This window comes from Cotesia typhae, unplaced genomic scaffold, assembly GCF_013202065.1.
Source record: "Cotesia typhae breed Kobodo isofemale line unplaced genomic scaffold, CoteBio_Ctyphae contig_5, whole genome shotgun sequence".
Lineage (NCBI taxonomy): Eukaryota > Metazoa > Arthropoda > Insecta > Hymenoptera > Braconidae > Cotesia > Cotesia typhae.
In genome coordinates, this window is record NW_027423757.1 from 5,222,387 (window position 1) to 5,242,803 (window position 20,417).

At 30.1% G+C, this 20,417-nt stretch overlaps 3 protein-coding genes across 15 annotated transcripts in view; 2 read left to right on the forward strand and 1 right to left on the reverse strand.

Moving 5' to 3' along the window:
• The first annotated feature begins 198 nt into the window (after nucleotides 1-198).
• Nucleotides 199-4,061, forward strand: LOC141531525 (nuclear protein AMMECR1). 2 transcript variants are annotated; one of them, XM_074249412.1, is made up of 5 exons: nucleotides 199-341; nucleotides 634-845; nucleotides 1,226-1,336; nucleotides 1,433-1,638; nucleotides 1,954-4,061. In XM_074249412.1, the coding sequence occupies exons 2-5, from the start codon at nucleotides 640-642 to the stop codon at nucleotides 2,118-2,120; spliced, it is 690 nt and encodes a 229-aa protein (XP_074105513.1). In that variant the 5' UTR covers nucleotides 199-341; nucleotides 634-639; the 3' UTR covers nucleotides 2,121-4,061. The 2 variants fall into 2 exon arrangements, with proteins under 2 accessions (XP_074105513.1, XP_074105514.1); XM_074249413.1 differs by lacking the exon at nucleotides 199-341 and adding an exon at nucleotides 352-359.
• Nucleotides 4,062-5,116: 1,055 nt separating this feature from the next.
• Nucleotides 5,117-6,487, reverse strand: LOC141531526 (transmembrane protein 126). The gene is made up of 4 exons (XM_074249414.1): nucleotides 6,265-6,487; nucleotides 5,796-5,967; nucleotides 5,544-5,672; nucleotides 5,117-5,473 (listed from the first exon to the last, which is right to left on the reverse strand). Exons 1-4 carry the CDS (start codon nucleotides 6,378-6,380, stop codon nucleotides 5,219-5,221), a joined length of 672 nt encoding a protein of 223 aa, XP_074105515.1. The 5' UTR covers nucleotides 6,381-6,487; the 3' UTR covers nucleotides 5,117-5,218.
• A 135-nt stretch (nucleotides 6,488-6,622) lies between these two features.
• LOC141531521 (disks large 1 tumor suppressor protein-like) overlaps nucleotides 6,623-20,417 on the forward strand; it is a 309,925-nt gene continuing 296,130 nt past the window's right edge. For 8 of the 12 annotated variants that reach the window (XM_074249392.1, XM_074249393.1, XM_074249399.1 and 5 more), the window contains exons 1-2: nucleotides 11,918-12,077; nucleotides 15,855-15,947. In XM_074249392.1, the coding sequence (XP_074105493.1) occupies nucleotides 11,933-12,077; nucleotides 15,855-15,947 (238 nt within the window). In that variant the 5' untranslated portion in view covers nucleotides 11,918-11,932. Of the gene's footprint in view, nucleotides 7,461-11,917; nucleotides 12,078-15,854; nucleotides 15,948-20,417 lie in introns of those variants that run through there. The other 4 variants (XM_074249400.1, XM_074249401.1, XM_074249405.1 and 1 more) reach the window with 4 other exon arrangements.

Sequence of the window (20,417 nt, forward strand, 5' to 3'; positions counted from 1 at the left end):
TTTAAAATGAAAAAAAAAGTGTCTGCTGTTTTCACTATAGAATTAAAATATTCGAACTCAACTTCTCGCTTTCAGCAGCTTCCTCGTAACAGCAAAATTCAAGCACTGAACTTCAACACAGCCGCCATCTTGCTGAAATGCTTTAAAACTAAGACTTTATTCTCGAGCACTGGTGTCGCGGCGATCACAGTAGTAGCTGTTGCTAACTCATTTCCTGTATTGCTTTTGCTTTCTCCAGTATATATAAAAAAAAAAAATAAACATGTTTTGATCAACCCATTGTTCTCAACTTCACCGCAAAACAGTCCAAGCTAACATTGGCAACACAGCTGGGCAAATTGGTAACTCATTTTTGTTCAGTTAAGTCAGTTTTGATTGACCCGTCGGTGGTTAATCGTTAATGTCTGTTGGTGATTGTGGTGGGCCTGTTGGTGTCAGTTGATGTTGATCTGATAATCACATAAAAGTGGATACCTGATTCCTTATCATTCAGCATCAGCACCAGTATTCAAATTCAACTTCAACTCTTTTTTCTGATTGATTCGACATTTGACATCAAATTTATAATACAACATTAAAATAATCACAGCCTGATTGATTATATTAAATACTAAATAATTTAATTTCTACCAGATAAACATGGCTTCAGATGACTGCAGTACAAAAAAATTAAAATTAAGTAATTCATCTGGAAAAATGTCAACATCATTATCAAACCGTATCAGCGGTACGGAAAATCCATCAATAGTGCATCCTGAGATGGCCTTTTACTGCTTCGATGTAGTCTACTGTCAATTGAATCAACTCGACCCACCGAAGGCTCCCAATTTCAGCAACGAACCATTGTAATTTATTTATTTATATTATTTAATATAAAATAACAATTAATTGATAATTATCCTGTTAGAAGCTAGTAATTTGTAAGCTTTATCTTAAATAATAATCGCCATCTTGCGCTCTGTTTTGCTTTGTTTCCTATTCGACTCATGACCTCTATACATTTTCTTTGTTTAGCATCTTGATGTTGTTTTCATTATTTACGGTACATATTTACTATATTTTCCAAGTTTTGTTCAATACTTCTCTGATTTAATTTTTCTAACTTAATTGTCAAGTTTTTTAAACTTTTAATTTCAATAATCAATATTTGTTATTGTAATTTTGATGTAGATAAAGCATGACCTTGATGAGTAAATAATTAATTGTATTTAATATAATTTTACAGCCCGATTTTCGTCACCTGGATGATTGGGAAAGAAATGCGTCTACGTGGGTGCATTGGCACTTTCAACGCTATGCAATTACACTCAAGTCTGCGTGAATATGCTGTTACGAGGTCTTAATCTATTATTTATTCTTTTATTTTAATTATTATGAGATAATTAATCTATGAGTAAGTATAATTGATTGTTATGGTATTTTTATTCATCAGTGCCTTCAAGGACTCACGTTTCAATCCAATAACACGTGATGAATTACCACGTTTACACGTAAGTGTATCAATTTTACTTCATTTTGAAGATGGTGCTGATTACTTAGATTGGGAGTTGGGTGTCCACGGTATCTTTATTGAATTTTATAACGAGAAAGGAAACAAACGTACTGCTACTTATTTACCCAGCGTTGCTGAAGAACAAGGTATGTTTAAGGTAGTAAAGGTAAGTAAGGTAGTAAATTTAAGGTAGTACTTCCGCGAAAAGCATATTTCAAGAAACTTATAGAATTTTTTTAATCGAAAATGTATATATCGAGGTACCACCTTAATTCACATTTTATAATAATTAATTTACATAAATAAAATGTATTCTTATTATATTTTTTTAAAATGTAATATATTTAATAAGTTTAAAATTTTAGTTAAAAGTATTACAATAATTTTTAAAAAATGCAATTAATTAAATTTTACTCATGCATTGAACAAATAAATTTACAATGATTAAATTATGTTGAAAGGTTGGGACAAAATTCAGACAATAGACTCATTGCTTCACAAAGGAGGATATAGAGGTTCAGTGACACCAGACTTAAGGCGTAGTTTAAAATTGAAACGATATCAATGCGAAAAAATAACAGTTAGTTATCAAGATTATGTAAGTCATGTGAACAATAGACGTTGCTAACAAACGGCTAAGAAATGAGAATCTATTGCTATTCATCTACCCTCGCCTTTATCTATCAACAACAAAAATATTTCAAATAATGGAAATAAAATCATCAATGTGAATGGCAATAATTATCAAACGTCGAAAACGAGCGTTAATATTTCATCAAAATGATTATTCATATCAAAAATGATGTTATTGGCACCATCAGTTGTACCTCCAGCAATGCAACAATTTTATCCTTGGTGGAATACACCTGGTCTTAATTCAACGAATTATTATTATCATTACCCTAGTATTCATTCATATATAAGAAATAACACAAATTATTATTCACGTAAAGACAGTAAAATGGGCCGCAATTACTTTTAATTACTTTCATTTTTATTTTTAAATGGTGCCTAGACTATTCAAATTTAACGTTAATTAACATACGTTGTTTCAGACTTATTAAGAATTAATTGTCATTGTTATTAATAACAAAGTAATTTTATTAATAATTCAAACATCTCTGTATGTTTTAATAATCGTTAATTAATCCTTACTACTATGTCGTGTAATCTAATTGTCTATGTGCTTTCAAAATTATTGTTCCTGAATGAATATTTTAATTTTGCTTTTGTTATTACTATAAATCTTTTGATATTCCTTTGAAATTTAAGTTTGAATAATTAAATTACTTAAAATTATTATTGATATTCTCTATCTTGGTTTATTTAGTAATAAATAATTTTTTTACTTGTTATTCATTAACAAAATTAATACAAAGGTTTGTAATATCTAAAATTTATTTATATACGAGCAAGAAATTATTTGTTAATAAATTTGAGTTCTTTATTTAGTAATAAGTCTGAAAATCGGTTAAAAATGTCATAAGTAATTCATTGTATTCATAAATAATTACCTAGATTAATAGTTTATTATATATTAACTATTATTAATCTTATAACAATGAAAAGCGGCAATTTTATTTTTTTCAATTTAACCAGCTTGTTTAAAATTTCTGACTATTAAATTACAAAGATATTGTAAATTAATTATTATTATATAATAATGAGAGACAGTAATGTCGATAATGAACGAGAAGATCTCATTGTGATTTAAAATGAGTGTGATTAAATAAAAGGGACGAAAGCTCGGATCTATTAAAAAATTATTAGAGATTAAAAAAGTATAAATAAATAAATATAAACTTAAAAATAATTACGAGGTTTTATCTCGTTTGAATAAAGAATAAAATAAACTAATAGATGTTTAATATTTAAATAATGTATTGGTGCGTAAAATCATAAAATTAACTTAAAATATAAAAACGTTCTATATTAGATCGTCAAGTAATGTACTTTAATTAAATTGAATAATTATAGTACAGAGGATAGAGGATAATAATTATAGTATAGAGGATATTAACGACACATTTATATGGGTTAAGTATTTGGCAGTTTAACCAGACGTTTTATTAATATTTAAATATCAATATTGCCTTTCATATATTTTTTGCTTTCATTTACTTAGAGCAGCTTTCTGCCCATTCAGCTTTGTTGCTGATATTTTTTTCACTGCCGTATTAGTATAATTAATATTATCAATTATTAATCAATATTAGAATTAATTAGTGTAAAACAAAAAAAAAAAAAAACTTGTAATCGTTACTTATAGCTAATGTTATTAATTGTTGAGATCTCGATTTATGATTTCAGATAAGCAATATAGTCTAAATCATTTATAAAAAGCGCCCAACTAACTGCCAATGCTTTATAAAATTGTTATTTAATATTTAAATAGTGCAATTTAGTTGGAATTTCATTCAGATATTTTTAATTCAACTTCATTAGCTTAAAAAATGTGTCGTAAATTTATAATTGTTATAAATTATCAATATCAAACTTCCAATCGCTGTCTGTGTTGAAATAATTTTTTACGGTCAAATAAATATCGAATTTGAAGTAATACAATTATTATTTTTTTTTTTTTTTTTTTTTTTTCAAAATAAATATTTAAAATTTTTCAAACTTTCAGCAAATGTTTATCTTTGATCAATTTTTACAAAAAAATTAATGGGCTTTATTGGAATACTCATATCCATTGTTTGCTTATGTAATATCTATATTGTACTATTAGTTTTTTTGTTTTTGGCGTATTTAATCTTATAAAAAATTCTTGAATTAATATTGATTCTATTCTGTTTAAATATTAAGTATAATAAATATTTTAATTTAATTATTAGTACGTAAAAATAACAACAAAATATATTTATTGTACAATAATAATTCTACAATATTTGTATCAACTTTAGTAATTAACAGAATATTTTTGTATGTAGGAAAAAAAAAAGAATTTTTATAAACATAATAAAATTTTTACTTAGCATACTTATAGCAAATTCATAAATTTCATCTTTGACAAGCGACATTGACAAGTAGATATTGGTTTTAAAAAAAATATATTAATTATATAAGTATTTTAAGTCAAGAATTTGTTGTTAAATAAATAAAGGTTAAAACTTACTTTATTTTTAAGGGAAAAATTTGTTATTCAAGTACAAAAGAGATCAATTATAATGATGTAATAATTAAAAAAAATGTTACATTATTTTATGATAAATATATTGATACGTCCTCAGTAAGGTTGATGTCAAGTAATACTATTACTCAATAATTTAATTCTTGTAATTAAGTGAAAATATTGATTATTGCAATATGCGAGTAGAATTGAATCAACTGAAAATTAATTTCAATGGATTTATTTACGAGTTATAAATACGCCTTTAAAAAAATTTAAGATTTATAATCTCAATAATTAAATAATACAGTATTTAGATCCACCTGATTTGATGTATTAAATATAATTAGTAAAAAATTATAATTGATTATACGACGAAATATATTGTGCCTACTTGTGAAATTTCAATTATTTAAATGTGAACTTTAATTCAAAAATAAAATTAAAATATATGATATTAACAAAAAATTAAGTGCAAATAAACACTGTTGATGAGTAAATAAATTCAAAAATTTTCGTATTGATACACAATTTTTTATTCTAAAATGCATTTAACAAAAATTACTTCAAGTCATTATCATTAATAATAACTAAATAACAATAATAGAAAAAATTTATTGCTTGAGTTTTTGTAACTTAGCACTTTCTCCTTCTTTATGTAACTGTTCAGCAAACTTTATCAATTTCAATCTAACTGTTTGTATTGACATTGCTTCTTGATACGTAATAAAACCCGCAGCCAAAATATTAACAGCCGTCAGTATAACTAATTTAAGACGGAGTGGTTTCAAGAATTTAATCCATAATTTATAAATTTCTTTCCCTTCAGTAAAATAGGGTAGTCGGTAAGTTCCAATTCTTGCTGCTAGCTAAAGTATAACAAATCATTAATCAGTAAGCTAATCATTTAATTAATTTAAAAAAATTTTAATTACTTACGAAAAAATTAGCCAGAGGTGCAGCAATACAAGGATATATGATTGCAGCTCCAGTTTGAATTAAAACTGCTCTTGTTTCAACACAAAGTGGGCATGGTGTTAACTTTAAAAACAAGTCCTGCATTACGTACTGGAAAAAATAAAATATATAATTTAATTAGTGAATACTGTACTTTTCATTAAATGAAAAGTACAGTAACTGTTAATATCATCATTCATAAATTTTTGCTATAATGAATAAATAAAATATTACTGCAATATGTGGAGCCGTTGCAAAAATTATTGCACCAGTTGCAGTAGTAATCTGAGATGCTATCACACCCTGGTTTCGTAATTTAACTTTTAATCTGAAATGGCGATTTATCACCAAAGCTGTGCAACCGGCTAAGCCAGATAGAAATGGAACTCCGGCTTTGAACGGCCACCTATTTAAATAAAAAAAATGCAAATTAATTTAGTAAATATTTAATAATTTTTAGAACTTTTGTTAACAAATAAATTATGGCAAAAAAAATAAGAATAAAAAATTGACATGTAGAAATTAAAAAAAATTAAAAATGCAATTTGTTTTAAATAATTTAATTGTTAAATTAAAATTAAAAATTAATCAAGTGACAGCTAACTTTAATGTCATTAAAAAAATTAAAAAATAACATTCACAATTTTTTATTTTTAAAATTTATTCCTTAAATTAAACAAAAAATCTGCATAAGAATATTTACACATCACGAAAGTGAGGCCATTCTTTAATTTGCCGGTACTGATAAGCAGTGGCTTCGATTCTGCTAACTTGGATCGCACCTGGGGGTACACTTCCAATAGAAGGTTGCAATGCCATTGTATATAAAATATAAAATTAATTAAAAACCATCAAAAAATATTCGCATAACCTTATTTTCATTGAAAAACAATGTATACAACAGCGGTTGTAAATTTTAAACTTGCGTGCATCTTTTCTGCGCAATCGTTCCTCACGCGCATGGAAGTGAGTACGCATGCGCGTTGTTAGAAGACCCTAAGTTATAAAGACGGTTAGAAGATGGCGTCATACGCATCAGTCGACCGCTAGTGACGCTTTGCGTACGTTCCAAAAACACCTTTGAATTACCCCAGTAGTTTTTGCTCTAGATTTGCTAATACTCGATAGATAAACGCGAATACTTGTAGGTAGTGTTATTATACAGGGATGATTTTGACAGACGCATTCAACAAACCACCACGGGGTCGTAGCGTCGTCGTATGACGTCACAAGATGCAATCGACCAATCACACTAACCGGGAGTCAGTTTTCCGGCTGCTCTAAACTCGCGCTTACGCCATATTGCCGTGGTCGTGGTGTGTGTTTATGTATTATATTGTTATACTTTAACGTTAATTATATTTATTCGGATTGTTTATCGTGTAAAGTCCGTTTGCAATTGATAAATCCCTTATTTAATTATTAAATCTATTTTTTTCGTTTATTCTACGTGCTTCAGTACTTGTGACACCAGGGTTTTTTTTTCTCAGTGTAACGTGAGCTTTAATTGTCAGTATTTTAAGGCACTTGTATGCATACATAAATACAGTCCTGATAAATTGACACCGCGCGAATAGAAGACCCTTGAATCGTCGCAGTGTGAATATAAGGCCCTATATTCACGCGGCGTGATTATAAAACGTAGTAAATTTATCAGGAGTTTTCTGTGTATGAATAGTGACTCCTTTTATTTTCCCAACAATTTTTTTATTGTTTTAACATTTTTTTTTTATCATTAAAAATTAGTAATAAAATAATAAATAAATAATCAAGAAGTGAGTGATTTTAAGTGCGCGTTCAACAATCGAGCTGTCATTGTCATCATCTGATCAGCCCTTGGTAATTGTCACTAGAGTAAGCTGCGACAATCAGCTGAGATGCCTGTTCGTAAACAAGGTGGTAAGCTCATGAGATAATATTAGAAATTATAAGTTTATTATTTATTATTTTATTATAATAATAATAATAATAATAATAATAATTATTATTATTATTATTATTATTATTGATTTTATAATTATTATTATTCCATTGGAATTTTTTATTTTATCTTTTATTTTGAAGATAACCGCTGGGTAAAGTAGATTTCAACCCCTGGAGTTTGTTCCAATTCATTTGAGGTCACTCGGTCTTACAGCTGTATTGCAATTACAACTATATGACAATACCTTACGTTAATACAATTCGACTTCATCGGATGTAAATCGTGTATGTGTACGAGAAGTCGATATCATTTATTAGAAGTTTTTTTGGCGATCGTCCTTGTCATTTTGCCCTCGAGACAGACGAGACAATCAGTTTTATGTCCGTTTACGCAACCCAACATTGTTCTTCCCCTTCTATCATCGCACCGACATGTTAGTTTCCCGAGCAGTCTGCTTTATTAATGTAGGCCAAGATTCTGTTGCAATAATATCTGAATCCATAGATATATGAGTAGAGCGCATTGTCTCTGGATAAATGCCAAGCAAATGTTATAATTTCAGTCCTGGCACGACAGTCTTTGATCATTTTTAAAAAGTTTATGCTTTAATCATTTTTTAATATTTTTCATGGCTACAGCTATTTATTATTTCATTTTTGACTAACCAAATTGATTGATATTTATTTACACGCGGTATATATATATAAGCTCATTTGTCAGTTTTATTTTTATTATTTTCTCATTTATAAATATAACAGGACGGTATTTTTATAGAAATTATTTTATGCAGTCTTGTACTTTGTTTTTCAGGCGTTAATGATAATAAAAAATCGATAGGTTGGTGATACGAAAACAATTAACGACTAATAATTAATATCTAGACCGTTATTTTTTCATTATACATAACAATATAATTAAAAAAAAAATATCGTATGTGTTTAAAAAGCTTGATAGTAAAAATAAATTTTTTTTATTAATGTCAGCTGAAAGACTATAAGCTTGACATGAAAAATGCTTAGGTTAGCGATGTTTATATCTGGATGCCACAGTCATTTGACCCTATCATCGCGTGTCTTAAAAAATGTATAATAGCACTTGAAAGATTTCAGTCTCTACATATTAAGTGTCTTCTTTGTAATTCTTTATATTGTTTAGCGCAGATTAAGATGTAGACAATAGACTGAGTAGAGATCTGTGTCGAGGTATGAATTTAAAAAGCTTAATCTCTTGTCACTGATTTAAAAAAGAAAATATTCTTATTTTTTGTTCAAGTTTTGATAATAATAATAATTATTATTTTTATTTTTTGGTGACCATATTCGAATGACAAATGTCAAATTTGATGATTAAAAGTAACGTGATGAAAAGTGGAGTCCAATTTTGTTGGACGCTGGACAGCCGCGGATTCAGTGATGTCATTTACATGCAAATGGTTCGGTAGATTTTCAGTTTCAGTGTGTACACGTGGATTCACGCAACCGCGTGTGAACAATTGGATTCATAGTATGATTGTGGTCAGGACTTTACACATGACACATTGAATTATTGCAATATTCATGGATTCATTGACCAATGATAGAGAATAATTGACAAATAGTTAGTAGTACAGTCTATTTTTACTTTTATTAAGTTTTGAATAATTACAAGAATTTCGTTTTTTTTTAATTTTTATTATCATTCTACGCGCTCTGTAAATTTTATTTTTAATTCATCAATTTGATTAACTTTAACTCAATTAAATTTTGTTTGGTGGGAATACATTTTTTTAAATCGAAAAAAGTAGAAATAAAAGTCGGATTTCGTTCCGACATTTTAGGAATAAAACCTTTTTACTTTACCGTAAAATTAATGAATATTAAACAATCTAATCATTGATTGATTTTACTGTTTTTTAATAATGTAATAAATTTATTATCAATGATTTCAATGAATCTTGACGGTTATACACCAGTTAAATTATTATATTATGTATGAATAAAAATTTTAACTGACGATACTTAAGTTGCCTTATATCTCTTAGATGGCACTCGTCGCTAACATCCCTACTTACCGTGAAAATAGGTCTTACTGAAGAATCGAGGGTATAAATGAAATAAAAAGATAGATAAATAATAAATAAATAAAAAAGCCATGAGAAAAATAAAAAAAGAAAAAGAAGAAGCCTATGTCTTTTTGCCATGTCAGAGCTTTTTATATTTCGCTTCCGTTTTCTCACCGTCACCCTGTCGGAAATTGATTCCCAATCATTTTCTTGCCTCAAGGAGTCATCTCCCCTTGTTAAAAAAAAAAAAAAAAAAAAAAAAAAAAAAAAATAACCTTCAGAAATATATCTATCTATACAAAAAGAACACAGATAAAAGAAAAAACCGTCTAAAGATGCAGCTAATGCGGCGACCAATATCTCGTTTCCTATCCTCCTACACACCATACTAATACACATTTATTACATCCTCGAGATCTTTGATACGGGATAGGCTCAATGGAATATACGGTGTCATGCTATCGTTTCGAGATGACGAATTTAATGCGACCCCAGCTTGGAAATGGTACTAGAATATACTAGACTGAAGAGAGGTATCCAGTCCCCCAGTCGTTCAGTTCTGGCGAGCCGAGAGAAAAAATGAGGAATATAAAGACGAAAGTAAAAATAAAAAAATAGAGTAAACTAGTCTACTCGTGTTCTCCAAGATTTAAAAGAGTATATAAGCCGCAGTTCGCATTTCAGCATTCGGCTTTACCAACCTATTTCCATTTCCAAGATTTTGCTTAACCAACGCGCATACATCTTTAAACTCTGTGCAAATGTATTTCCTTTCCATTCATGCATATAATTTAAATATATATCATCACAACATGTACTCGTTTGCGCGTACATCTACATTTGTATTCAGATAATACAATGTCTCATATTGAGTAAACATCCATATGGATGGTTACATTTATTTTGGATTAATGTTCCGCGCATACACATTCGGTACTCCATAATATCATATGCTCTCATTCTCTTTACCCTGTACAAATATGTATATGTATGCGAATATGATAACATTAAGCGTGGTAATGTTGTTATTGTTGTTGTTGTTGTTGTTGTTGTTGTTGTTATTGTTATTGTTGTTATTGTTGTTATTGTTGATGTTGATGGTTTATATAGCCGCAAGCACAATGTCCTATGAGAAAGGAGATAAATTTCCCGTTGGAATATGTATTCAAGTTTGGCGAACGATCAACTGACACGTTCGGCAACCGGTTTCAAGCACTAATGGTTTTACTCGGATCTTCGCTTCCTCGACACTGCACTAGACTAAACTCCACTTTGGGCATACCCTGCTAAACCAACGCTCGCCATCGGTGCTTACAGTATCAACCGCTTCCAAAATCACCATTACATAAAGTTCCAACAGCAGTAATAGTACCGGCAACCGTCCACGAACAACAGCGTCCAAGAGTACTTGAACATTGATACGAGCCACCGTGAAATGTCGATAAAATTATTCATGCACTAGATAATACAATATTACGTCGGTCAAAGAATATCATTATTGTTATTGTTATTAATGTCAACAAACAACATCATGACACTGCCGTTAGTGAGCGAGTATGAGCTTTCGAGCAATGGCACCAACGAACAAAATGCTTTTAGGTTTAACTTAGTTTACTTTTTTAAATCTCCGAGCATTTGCGGCGATGGATGGCTGCTGAGTCGAGAGTGGTGGCCAAAACTATGTGGAACACATTCACTTGAGATTGCTAAATTTAGTCCGAACAAGAATTTGAATATAGAAGATTGGATAGTAGCAGTAGGCAATGCTAAGAATCTTTAAATCCGTATAGTCGAGAGATCATTCAGTGATTCTGATTACTCTCAGCAGTGGTGGGCTAGCTGTGGCTTTTAATGCAAGCTTTTCTGGCTGTAGGATACCCGCGGGTTATATATTTGACGGGATTTTAATCAGTACCACAAAAGAATATAGATTTTTTATTATTCTACATTCTAGAATCTAGATTCTATATGTAATACTCTATGTATATATTTTAAGTGTAAATATCTATGGAAGGATTTTTTGTCATCCTTTTTTAGTCACGTCTTGTTTTGACATCTTTCTGTTTCTGTGGATAGCATACAAACGCATACACGTACCACGTATATATGTGATAATAAAACCCTGCTGACATATGTATACATTTAATTTACCTCATTCGTTCGTTCATCTTCCTCATCACGTGTTTCATCAGTAGCCACGTGGTGTTTTGTGATAAATAAATATTATATACACTTTATGCTGGCAATGGGCCAGCAGACGTGTTGGTTTTATTTTAAATTTGGAAGTAGCAAAAAGTGATATGGTAGAAGTGAAGTAAATAAAAAATAAAAATAAAAAGCAATATTTTATATTATCTTTTAGTACAAAAAAATTTGTCAGACATAATTCGCTTCTAATACGTCAAAATGTGGGTACCGCTAGTATCAATAGCGTGGAGTATTGTTTACTTGGTGCAAAATAGATTGCGTATTACAGAAACTGGATTTAGTGCTGGAAGTTTAACAACAACCGCAACAGCGGCAACATCAACAGCACGTAGGAATTTGAGAGGTAATATTGACCTAATATGAAATTTATCGTCCAATCGTGCCGGTATCCAGGCTACTGGGTATAGGAAATCTTTAAATTTGGTCCGGTTGGGGGGATACCCAGAGTAACAGGAATTATGAGGGAAATTGGCGACGTGTTTGGCCTCGGGCCTAATGATACAAAGCCTCTCTTGTTCTCCCTCTATTGTTAGTTTACACGGTCCCTATCTTCGTCGTATTCTATTTCGGTGTCGATGTGAAATACGCATAATACTGGAGTTATGCTGCCCGAGCATCTCACGCGCATGATCATCCTACTATACTATCAACGTTACTACATTGCACAGATGCTGTCATATATAAACAGACATACAGACAGAAACATATATTTGGAGACATATATATGCTTAGTGATTTAACAGAGTATGAGGAGGGTTGAATAGAAGCCAGCCCTAGTTTGCCCATCTCCAATGGGCGAGACAGAGAGAAACAAAGTCACCGTTGTTGGGCTGCGGTATTAGGATACACATGGATTTGGATGAGTGGTTCTTCATCAATAAAACATTTTACATTTTCAAATGTTTCTGTCTATGTCATGTATCCAGGTGTAGGTGTAGGTGTAGGTGTAGTTGTATATTTATAAACATTTGTGTGCGAGTGGTACCGAAAGGTTCATGTTTGCACGTCGCGATTGAATTTTTCAGGAAAACTTATTTATTTAACATGATTTTTTATTTCAACTTCATTCACTTACTGATTCTATTTTTCCCATTGACAAGAACGGCTTAAATAGGAGGGTGGATTTTTGATCCGCCAATATTTATCTTCCATTTAGTTCTGTTCCCGCGGTGGAAAAATGTAGGATGTATTGATGGTTAGTCAAAGTAAAAGCGGTTGAAAGAGGGCGAGGGTGTGAAAGGAAAGTTAATGATCAATCGTAAATATTACTGTGGGATACATCGAACAGCTGGAAAAAGATAAATTTGTTATCGGTTCGTATTTTGTTACCGATTGAATAACTTATTTTAGCTTTGAGAATCATTTAACTTCAATATAAATTCATCAATTAGTTTTATACTTTATTTGATGTACCATTCATTTTGTTTTTTTTTTTTTATTTTTTTTTTTTTGGCGCTAAATGCAATGAAATTTTTTTCATGAAATTGTTGATATTGATTTCAAGTGTGTATCATGTAATCAGAAATAACAAATGTCGGCTGTCTTTTATTAAAAAAAAGTTTCAGAGTATTAAATATTTTTTTGCAGAATCGTTAACAGTGCTATGGTATTAATTCTTTTTTTGGTCTTGTAATGTTCTATTAACTGTCGTTAAATTTTGTTAAAGTTAAATAATCTTTCGACTTTATTCTTAATTGGAATAGATCCAAAATATAGCAGATGCGCCCCAGACATATTGGTAAATTGGTCAAGGTTTAGCCGGCACTGAAATGTTTGTTAGATAAATTAGTAAATTTTAATTGATGGAAAATTTGGTTGTACTTGGTGATAATAAATTTATAATATGAAAATAATTTAATAGTTTGTGCGTTTATAATAAACGCTTACAAGCTATTAAGAGATTATTTGGTCTATTTATATTTTCAGCGACGTAGTGACGTTGTGATTACAAAAGTAAATAGAGTTGCAAGGGTAAAAATACAAGCCATTACACTCAATACGAGCATCTAACAGTCGTCTCGACTACTATTATATGACGACAACGCAGACGATAATGACAACCTCTAATATTTTCACTCCCTCTTCTCGTCTTTACTTTGTACTTGACTTGTCTCAGCCAATTCGTTCACACACAACTTTTCCGCTTGTCGTAATACAACGTGTCTCGACTCGCGAATGTCTTAAAGGTCAAGCTCTTCAAAGTAAAACCTCACGGCATTTTCGTTAAGAAAATTTCTTTTTTTGCCCTCCGGGCGGAAAGTGGCAACTTTCGTCCCGCTGCGCTAAACAAAGTTGCCGCTTTCCGCCTTCGTCGGACAAAAAAATAGTATACAGCCCTTAGGAAGTAAAAAAGAAAACCTCAGATCACATGTTTGTTGACCTCGGCTTCGCCTCGGCCAACAATTACATGTGATCTGAGACTTCTCTTATTTTCCTTCCCAAGGGGTGTAATATACTATTTTTTGTTTTATTTATTTATTTTTTTTGAAATATTTTACATTTAACATACAAGGCCCCACACGCATTGTCAACGTCATGGATAAAGGAAATTTTCTATTTCACAGATGAATGGACATGAATGTTTATTTGTTATTATCATTATTATTATTATTATTTTTTTTTTTTCAGAAAAATTCAAGAAACATATTTAATATCATTTTTTATTGAAACCTTCACTTTGCTAGTTTAAGAAATATTTACATTCAATAGCTTTTATATAAAATATAAAAAAATATATATATATATATATATATATATATATATATATATATATATATATATATATATATATATATATATATATATATATATATATATATATATATATATATATATATATATATATATACGAAGCAATCGGGCAGACATATCTTTTTTAATAAAATATTTTTAATTTTCTAAAAGTTAAGTTAAATTGTTATTTGTTATTTGAGAAAAAGGAATTCAGTAGTAAATAAATTAATTTTTAAGTAAATAAAATATTCAAAAAACTTGAGATATGTTCTTGAAATAAAGTCTACGTAGTTTCTAATCTAAATTACCTAAGAATAAATATTAATGTCTTGAACAATTTATGCTATTTGCACTTGGCTGCTGTTTAATTATCGCGTTACTTATATCATAATCATCATTTCATAAAACAAATCTGTGACCTTTTAACTTGTTTTGTTGGAAATTTATTATTGTGATTATTATTTTTTTTTTTCCGTGTTTTGAAATTGAACTTGATTAATATTTTTTTGTCTTCATTGATGCTTGATTTTAAATCCATATTTTATATTTAACACGCGGAGCGGAGTTTCAAATTAAAGCACCAGTACAGGAACAACTGATCGTTTTGTTTCAAAATTAAAAGTTAAGTGGGTCAGGGATAGGAAAACCGTGTGAATACAATGGAGAGCAAAATACGTGGATACATCGAAGGGAAGCGTAGGTACAGAAGTTAAAGAGTAGTATAGAGTTAGAGAAAGAGCTATAACGTCCAAACCATTTTCTAAACGCTGGTAGTAGACGCTATGCAGTAGAGAAAACGGGTCTCGCGAATATCGATCGTTTTTACTTCTCCCGCTTCGTTATGAACGTTAAAATGTAAAGAAAAAAAAATAAATACAAGGTAAAAAAATTACGACGTTAGAATGCAATAAAATTTTTTAATTACCACGATTACTGCGAGATGAGGGTTGAAAAATTTTTTGCTTTTATTTCTCAAGAAACCTCGAGTGGAGCTTCAAAATGATATACACATTACCTTCCATAATAATAATACACATTTTCCTTTTGTACCCGTCATCTTAAACGTGTCTCCTCATGTATCGTCGAATGCACTTGACTCTATTTCGTAATTTTAATTTTCTCTTTTTTGTTAATTATTTTTACTACAAAACATTGCATCGTATCATTATCTTTCTATTTTACTTTTTATATTTTTTTATTAATAAAAATATTTTTTTTCAATGTTTGTTGATTTCTTCTTTTTTATTGGTCAAATTTTTTTTACGTAGTTTTGACATTGAAATTAAAATAAAAATTACTGGACTTACTGTTGAAAGTTTGTAAATTTTATGAATATTGAGCGTTATACTTTTATAGCTGACTTTCCTGTTTTGTTATCTTGTTCCAGGTGAGTGCCTCGTCCTCGTTCCAGAGCCAGAGCTGTCTACTAAAATTACAGCGTTATACGCTCACGGCATTTGGCGGGGAAATTTTAATACAGGTAGCGTAGTGAAAAAAATGATAAATTATCATATATCATACCGTATTTTATTTTTACATATGATTTATTATCAAAATTAATTATACTTCTCTACATTATTATTCACATAAAAATGAATAATTTGTTAATTATGTCTTTATTAAGTGCGATAACGGGATCTGAATTTAGTTTTTTTATCTACTATATATTACTACATTACAGTAGTGCTGCAGTGTCTCTGCATCGTGCAGGCATTCACTCGTTTGAATAACTTTCAGCAGCTTCACTATGCAGATATTCGTATGTCCGACGCGTAAAGATCTAAGAGAATTTTTCACTTTACTTTGCGCTATTGCACAGGTCAAAAGATTCATGAAATGAGGCTCTATTTTATAGAAAAAATTTCTTCATATCTATACCATACATACATTACATTACACTGTAAAAAAAGCAGTGTTAAAATGGACTCATTTTAACACCGTTATGTAACACCTGGATATTAACACCGGTGTAGCGGTGTTCTTTTGCGGTGTTAAGAATCCGGTGTTAAATCGGTGTAATAACGGTGTAACAGTAGAATAAATTTACACCGTATCGGAGTATGAATATTACATGATCCATAACACACAATTATTATTCAATATTTATCAAAATGAGACAAGTAAAATTCATTGAAAAATTTTTAATTTATAAAATTACGCAGAAATCGATTTAATGAATGTTATAAAACAAGCTAACAATATAATGGATGTTTTTAACATAATAAATTAATAATTTGATAACTTGGCTTTTTTTTTTCTGATATTTAATTTGCACATAAACTCATATTGTAACACATAATCTCCCATAGCTTACATAATAGCATTATATTATCATTATACAGTCAACGCTCTCTGTATTTGACTCACCCGTACAAGACCATTCTCTGTATTTGACTCGTCCTTGTCCATAAGAGCTGTGTAAAATCGTCAAATATAGAGGAAGAATGTGGTCAAATAGAGAGAGCGTCGACTGTAAAAGAAAATTCTTTGAATTTCACCGTGAATGGGTAATTTGTAAATTCTTAAATTGTCCCATAAACGTCCTAAAATTGTCCAAAAAATTTTTCATCCATTAATTACGGGACAAATCTACAGCTGTGCACTGATAAAAATTTTAACTCGACTCAAGAGCAAAAATCTTGAACTAAGAACACCAATTGGTAGAAAATGAATTTCTTGCGTCAAGAGGAAAAATTCTTGAGTCAAGATAGATTCTCATGAATTAAGAAAATTATCTCGACTCAAGAATATTTCCTCTTGGCTCAAGAAATTCATTTTCTTTCAATTGGTGTTCTTGGTTCAAGATTTTTGCTCTTGAGTCAAGTTAAAATTTCTATCGGTGTGCAAAAATAAATTATCTCTATGAATATCATTTAAGAAACGTTCAAAATTATCGTAAAATTGTTCTAAAAATATAATATGTTTCAAATTTGTTGTAAAAACACTCTAAAATCCTTCAACAAATTTTCCACAATTGTCTCAAAAATATCCGAAAAATGTCTTAAAAGTATTCAAAATTTGTTCTCAAATAGTTAAAAAAATGACTTAAGATTATTCAAAAAAGGTTCCACGTAAGATTTAAGGACAAAATTTCAACTAAATTGCTTCAAATAAATTGCATTGATTCTAAAATTATCTTAGAAATATTCCGAAAATCTTAAAAAAAATACTTCAAAGTTATGAAATAATTACTAAAATGCACTATTTTGAAGTTTCCGATTATTCATATGATGTTCTAGAATTGTCCTTTAATAATGGTATTAAAGTAACACGGATCGAAAATTTACATCGAGAGAATTTCACATCAGTATTTCACCCATTTTTACATCGAAATTTTTTACAGTGTATATATTTTAATTAAAAATTTTTATCGACTCAATATTTTATTATTTCAAACTTTCTAAGTTAAATATTTACTTTTTTTGATTATTTATTTTTAATTATCAAACATAAATAGTTTAATTATAAAAATTGTGTCAGTCAAAATATTATCAACACCGGAAAATCTATAACACCGACTTAACACCAAAAAAAAATATTTACACCGCGAACGGTGTTACTACTACACCGATTTCGGTGTTGAATTTAATACCGGAATTATTAACACCGTACACCGCATGGACTTACACCGGTTTTTTTTTTACAGTGTACATTACCTACAATACTATATGTATTATTTCATTTTCCGGACTTTAGCTTGATGGAACAGAGAAATTTTCGAAGTATATCCGCTTTCCGAGAAAGACATTTCGATCTATCATTTCTTCATTTTCTTTTTTATTTTAAAATAATTTCGTGTACAGTACAGCATTAAAGTAACTAACCGCTGCCGTTTTATATGAAAATTTAAGTTGAAAAAAATTTTTATTACCGAGTTTAATAATATTTAGCAAAAGTTATGATAAATTTTGAGTAATTTGTTTTACTCGACATAACTTTTTACTCGAAAAATAGAGCACTAAAAATACAAAATATTTAAAAAGATAACGATAAACTTTTTAGTTACATTATTATTAGAGTTTTATAAAACAAAAAACAAGTTTAGCCGCTTAGATTAAAAAGTAAATTACGTTTTATTGTTGCTATATTCCGTACATAAAAGTGAGACACAAATAATAAAATTTATAAATATATAAGTTTAACAGTTCAACAGTGCGCTTATGTATCACAAATATTTGCTCGGTATTGTACCCAAGAGTTTAAAAGGACATGTCATATGCGATGTGTATATGTTGAAATGGTAAAAGAGGTTAAAAGGGGTAGGTCGAGTGCACTCGATATTTTATTGAGTAATGCTAATATTTAAACGGAAATTCGTTTCCATAACCACCCACGAAATGCTAAATGCTAAAAATAAATTATAATATATATATTTAAATACAACACTCACGATATACGTTACTTCAGTTTACGCTTGTTTAAATTAACATTAAATCATATTATTAACCTATGCGCCGTGTGAAAATAGGTTCAATGTTTAGTAGCGAATCCAATTTCTTGATACCATGTCATTATGACGCCTGAATTATTATCAAGACAAGAGTCTTGAGGTATATGATAATAATAATAATAATGATAATTCCGTCAAGACTTACTAGTTCCCCGGCTAGCGACCTTAAGGGTTGATGTTAGAGATAAATTATGACAACGTGACAGCCGCTGCTCATGCTTTTACGTGATATTCTTCAGCAGGATATATCTATGTAGATGCGTATTCTCTAAGAGTAATGAGATGAAATTACTTACAATTAGTCCTCGTGTACTCTCAGAGAGTAGGAAAAGGCAGGCTAGCACAAAGCGCTCATCATTCATCGCATTCATTTATAATTTAACAGTTTATATTAAAGCTTACTTACTTTTATCTGCTAATAAAAATTTCTGTTACTTTTTCGTTCTACATTATACTGGAGAAGTGTAACTGAGGAAAGAGGAAGCTACTTAAGTATACCATTATCGTTACTATTAATTTTAATGAAATATTTTATTTAATTTATTCATAAAAGATTAATCTTTAAGCCGTAAAAAGCATCGTAAAATTCTCATTTTTAGATGAAATAATGCAGAGATGGATATTTTCCGTTATAATCCAGTTTTTTGTTTATTTCAGTATCTTGTGCTAGTAAATATGAATCTAGGTTAGTCGGGAGTCTGTTGAGAATCAAAACATAACACAGCAGAGCAGCTGATCTCTGCTCTGTTGTATTCGGCGGGAGGGTACCTCAGCGCAATAATTTTCGGCCGGCTTACCTGTCATGTTGACCACAGAGGGAGTCATTTACCCCTCAGACCCTTTCCAGCTGGCACTCTCGGGCTAACGTCGATGACAATGCGTGGTCATAAAGTACGTATATCCGTATAGTAGGTTTAATGTAGATAGCTAACGGGTGAAGTGTTGAACTCAAGGCTCCCAAGTTGTTGGTCATCGCGTACCGTCACCCTCTCTCTATTCCTCTATTCTCCATTTTGCATTCAGTATTATGCAGTCGGCAGTTTGTAGTCTGTGTTCGCATGCTCTCTGGCTTGATCTATCCGCAAACTCTCGCTTAGCTTCACGATAGTCTTGATGGTTGTCCCTAGGTGCTGCTATATTAGACAGCATACACTGTCCTCATATCACACATGTGTTCGTATTTGTATATCTTGGGTGTTTGGTGTTATTGGTAAGAACGACTTCGGTGAATCGCGTGCACTGGATTAGTCGTCTAGAGAGTGTAAATGGCACTGTGGAATTACGCGTAAATCATTGGCTTCGCTATGAGACTACCGTACTATACTGCTAGAGTGCTGAGTGCAAAGGTATATACAGATAGAGCAAGACAGAATATACAGAATTGCAGGAAAAAAAAAATAAAGAACATAATACAATACAAATAATAAATAAAAATGGATTAAGAAAATATACTTGACGGGTGACGAGAGTATGAAATGAAAAATTATAAAAAAATTACGG